This window comes from Pseudorasbora parva, chromosome 19 (assembly GCF_024679245.1).
Source record: "Pseudorasbora parva isolate DD20220531a chromosome 19, ASM2467924v1, whole genome shotgun sequence".
NCBI classification, from domain to species: domain Eukaryota; kingdom Metazoa; phylum Chordata; class Actinopteri; order Cypriniformes; family Gobionidae; genus Pseudorasbora; species Pseudorasbora parva.
This window is the reverse complement of record NC_090190.1, coordinates 1,023,663-1,028,662: the sequence shown is the minus strand read 5'-3', so window position 1 is coordinate 1,028,662 and position 5,000 is coordinate 1,023,663. Positions and strand designations below refer to the sequence as shown.

The following is a 5,000-nucleotide window of genomic DNA, read 5'->3' as shown; positions in this document are numbered from 1 at the left end:
AAAAATGAAATATTTATCTCAAATTATTTATTTAATTTTAAATGCTTCAAGATTACATAAGTGCTATTCAAGACGGCATGAAATACAATTTTACAAATCGTATTTTTACATGTAATATTGTAGTGTTTACTATAAATGATTTCTGTGCATTTCATTAATTTAAACCCTTATAATCTTTAATCAAAAACTGTAACCTAACCTATATTAATTTATCATATATCGACAATAGGTGCGTTTACATGGAGTACATGGAGTTTAAAAGTCCAGTCTGAATGAAAATGCTCCATATAAACGCCTCAATCAGAATAAAAATGCCCAAACCAAATGAAATTGTAATCGGTTTGAGAGGGCTGGGATAAACCTTTTCATGAACCGATTAAACGTAAAATTTAACCATGTAAACGACCTGACCCGATTACTTTTCAGTGTGCGTCCTTATATGACGCGATACAGCGCACGCCTTCACTATTGACCGCGCGCCGCGCTCACACACAGGCTATAATGTTGAGAGGAAAGTTCATTTTTCTGAGGGGTAAACCTTTTATTTCGTTAGAAGTTATGAAGATAATGTTGGCATAATGACACAGACACAGCCTGCTATACCCGCTCATCTTGACAGCGTTTGTCCCAGGCACTTTTTACTTCAACTGCGCCGCAAAAGGTGTAGGATTGTATCGATTTCCTTCAGAAAGAAGTAAATATATCCAGCAAAACCTGTGGGTGAGGAGGCTAAAGCGAGTGGACGGCGTCAAAAGAGGCGCAACAGAGAAGTATTCTCAAAACGGCCCATCTACAAAATCACAGCAGAGCATAATTATCTTCAGCTGGGGAAATTCGAGACTAATATTAGTAAACTTAAGATCTATTTTAAAGATCGAACTCATTGCCAGTCACTGCCTGAAGTAAAAGTAGGAAGAGACTGAACGTCTAGTGTCATGTAGGCTACTGATTGAATGTCAGTGGAAGAAATAGGAAAAGCAAAACATATTTGTCGGCTGATGGATGATTGATGCGTGAACCGCACTGGCTTCATCACCGTGAGTTTAGTTTGAGTGAATGCCTAACGTTAGCGGAGTAGCGCTAGTCTACAGCACGCTATCCTTTTGACCGTCAGAAGCTCACGTCTGTGACATCTGATCCGACCCCGACCGAGCAACAGAAAACGATCAAAGCCTTTTGAGTTAGATAACAGGGAACAAACCATCTACGATAGCCTGACATATTGAAAGTCAAACAGCAACAGTCACTAGAATAACTACTCAATGGTGGGCTGAGGCTCATGATGGTAGTGATGGTAGTAGACTAGCGCTACATCTACTGGAGCAAGCGTAGGCATTTCATGTATTGCGATCTCCTGAATTAGTTAATCAGTCCCTCAATAATCATGTTAACTAAGTCTGAATCCATAGGATTTCCATAGGAACGCTTCGGGTTTTGCCACCTGGAAGAGCGTTTATTGCTGTTGTGAGGTCATGATGAATTGTCGTATATATGAAGTAACTTTGAGTGTGTTAGACTACAGCAATGCTCCAAACCTGCTTCTGCTGCTGGTTAATGATGGTTTTCTCTGCAGAACCCGCAGAACCGGGCCGGCGCCGCTTCTTCTCCTCAGCTCTGTCTTTTCTCCTGAGCGCGGTGCAGTCCGGCCGGGCTTCGGAACCGGCCCGGCTCAGTGTCCAGTGGGAGGAGCACTGGGAGGAGGCTGGAGAGCTCTGGAGGCTCAGTATGCAGGCCTTGGCTGGCTGTGTCCGAACCCAGCCCTGGATAATCAGCCTAATCCTGGAGGACCGGTGGCTGGCCAGCACCATCAGCGGGCGTCTGCCGGACCGAGCCTCACAGCCGGTTCTGGAGGAGGTTCTGTGCAGCCTGGCCCATCAGAGTCCAGTGTGCCGTAAGGACATCGCCGAGCTGGTCAAGAGCTCCGAAACTCTTCAGGAAATGCCTCAGCTCGGCAGAATTCTGCTGGAGTACAATACACACGTTTAATAAGACTCATATTTCTCTGTTTATCATATTAAATAAGCATTTGTTATACACTCTGCGGATGAATGTTAAATAAAAAATATTTTTGCTTTTGAAGTGCTGTTTTATGCATTATTTTGATCCAGCAGGGTCTTAATTTGACCTTCCACAATGAAAGAAAGTATTAAATTCAATATCATGGCATTAAACCAGGGCTGTATGATTTCTGTGATCCATTCATAAAAACAGAATTTACTGTATAATGCAGAACGACACGCGATTGGTCAGATTTTGTCTGAATAAATCAACAGTAGGTCCGGCTCTTAAAGGGCCAGTTCACCATTAATGAGAATCCTGGGATCATTTCCTCACCCTAATGTCGCTCAAACCCGTTAGACCTCATATAAACCCATGGAGTCTCTTCAGAACATCTGGAATAATCAATTTCTCCTTATGAACTGTCTGAAGTTGCTTAGCCTGTCAATAGAGAACAGAAATCTGTCCATTTCATTACAAAATATCTTAATTTGTGTTCAAAAGATCAACGAGGGACCACATTTAATCTGAGCATTAAAGCAGAGGCCAAAATAATCTAAAACAACAAATTAATAACTCATTACACCTAAATTAAATAACATGCACTGCAAAAGAATTAACATGTTCTTCGGGATTTCTGTTTTCCAGCTCAAATATCTTAACCTCCTTAAATCAAGACACATTAACTGATATGCAAAATTAAGACATTAAGTCTTATTTTCAGAGGAATGGTTAATTAACATATGATAAAAAAAGTAAATAAATACATGAGATTAATAAGTCTAGAGTAAAACTGTATCCAAGCCCTGGTAATTTCCCTGGTCATTCTAATCAATGTGCTTCTGGCTGGACATCCATCATCCACTCGCTACCCGCTTCAAAATAAATAAATCATCTTAAACATGCAAAAAAAAAATTTGAAGTCATTATCTGCTCGCCCTAATGTCGCTCCACACCCGTAAGACCTCCGTTCATCTTCACACACAGTTTAAGATATTTTATATTTAGTCCGAGAGCGTATGCAAGTGTATGCACACTATACTGTACATGTCCAGAAAGGGAATAAAAACATCATCACAGTAGTCCATATGAGACATCAGTGGGTTAATTAGAGTCTCTTGAAGCATCCAAAATACATTTGGGTCCAAAAATAACAAAAACTACGACTTTATTCAGCATTGGCTTCTCTTCCACGTTTGTGTTCAATCCTCAAATAAAGATTCAAACGGTTATGAATCAGCGAATCGATTCATGATTCGGATCGCCAGTGTCACATGATTTCAGCAGTTTGACACGCGATCTGAATCATTGATCTTTTTATTCAAATTAATTTGGAAATTATATTTTCAGACTCTGAAGTGTCTCTAATAAAACTCATTTACATTTAGAGAACATGTTCCCTTCAGTTTATTCCTTACATTTTCTTTAATTTCTCTTAAATATACCTTCGTTAAACCTGCAGAAACCCTGTTGTGGAGTCTTGAAAGCAGATCCTGATGAAAATGTTCCTGGAATTGACTTTGGGTGTGGTGTGTTGAAGTGTCCAGTAGGGGGCGTCCTTACAGCACTATTGCAACAGATGAGATTCAGGAACACAGTCAGAATCAAATTACAACATGGATTTATAACCATTTATCCTTAAAAAAATGCATACAGATTCCATTGAAATATGAACTGTGTTCAACACTGATAATAATCATAAATATTTTTTGATCATCAGATCCTCATATAAGAATGATTAGTGAAGGGTCACGTGACACTGAAGACTGAAGTAATGATGATAATGATCACAGGAATAAATCACACTTTACTATATATTCACACAGAGAACAGATGATCTACACTGGAGGAATATTTCACTGCTTTACTGGAATTATGAGCAGATAAATGAACAGATGAGACTCTTTCAGAAATATTACAAAACAAACTGTTATTATGAGCTCTTAAAGCTGCATTTGTAATAATTGCACCAGATTTACAACAATGTTTTGGTTTTTGACAGTTTGAAAAATCAATTACACGTCAATGTCATGCGTTTCAGCACATTTGTGGTCACATGATTGGCTTTTCATAACCACGTGAAAACAGACTAATAATAATAAACAGGACTTGCCTGACTGCATTGTGCCAAGTGTAAAGCTTGGTGGATGGGGGATTATGGGGTTGGGGTTTTTTTCAGGGGTTGGGCTTGGCCCCTTAGTTCCAGTGAAAGGAACTCTTAATGCTTCAGCATACCAAGACATTTTGGACCTTGACTCGATAGAACAGCTTTGGGATGAATTAGAGCGGAGACTGAGAGCCAGGCCTTCTCGTCCAACATCAGTGCCTGACCTCACTAATGAGCTTCTAGAAGAATGGGCAAAAATCCCCATAAACACACTCCTAAACCTTGAGGAAAGCCTTCTCAGAAGAGCTGAAGCTGTTAGAGAGGGTGGGCCGACTCCATATTAAACCCTACGGATTAACAATGGGATGGCATTAAAGCTCATGCGCTTGTAAAGGCAGGCATCACAAAACTTTTGGCAATATAGTGTATGGTGAAGCAAAACGTATTTAGTCAGCCACCAATTGTGCAAGTTCTCGCACTTAAAAATTTGAGAGAGAGGCCTGTAATTTTCATCGTAGGTACACTCAACTAGACAGAATGAGAAAACAAAGTCCAGAAAATCACATTGTCTGATTTTTAAAGAATTTATTTGCAAATTATGGTGGAAAATAAGTATTTGGCCACCTACAAAAAAGCAAGATTTCTGGCTCTCGCAGACCTGTAACTTCTTCTTTAAGAGGCTCCTCTGTCCTCAACTCGTTACCTGTATTAACGGGTCCTTTTTGAACTCGTTATCAGTATAAAAGACACCTGTCCACAACCTCAAACAGAGGTCAGACTCCAAACTCCACTACGGCCAAGACCAAAGAGCTGTCAAAGAACACCAGAAACTAAACTGAAGACCTGCACCAGGCTGGGAAGGCTGCAATAGGTAAGTAGCTTGGTGTTAAGAAAT

General features: G+C 40.0%; 1 protein-coding gene across 1 annotated transcript in view; it reads left to right on the top strand.

Moving 5' to 3' along the window:
* The window catches only part of ncdn (neurochondrin), a 13,377-nt gene extending 11,298 nt beyond the window's left edge, over positions 1-2,079 (top strand). Inside the window, exon 7 of the mRNA XM_067425491.1 lies at positions 1,574-2,079. Within this exon, the coding sequence (XP_067281592.1) occupies positions 1,574-1,986 (413 nt within the window). The 3' untranslated portion in view covers positions 1,987-2,079. The remainder of the gene's footprint in view (positions 1-1,573) is intronic.
* Positions 2,080-5,000: the final 2,921 nt, after the last annotated feature.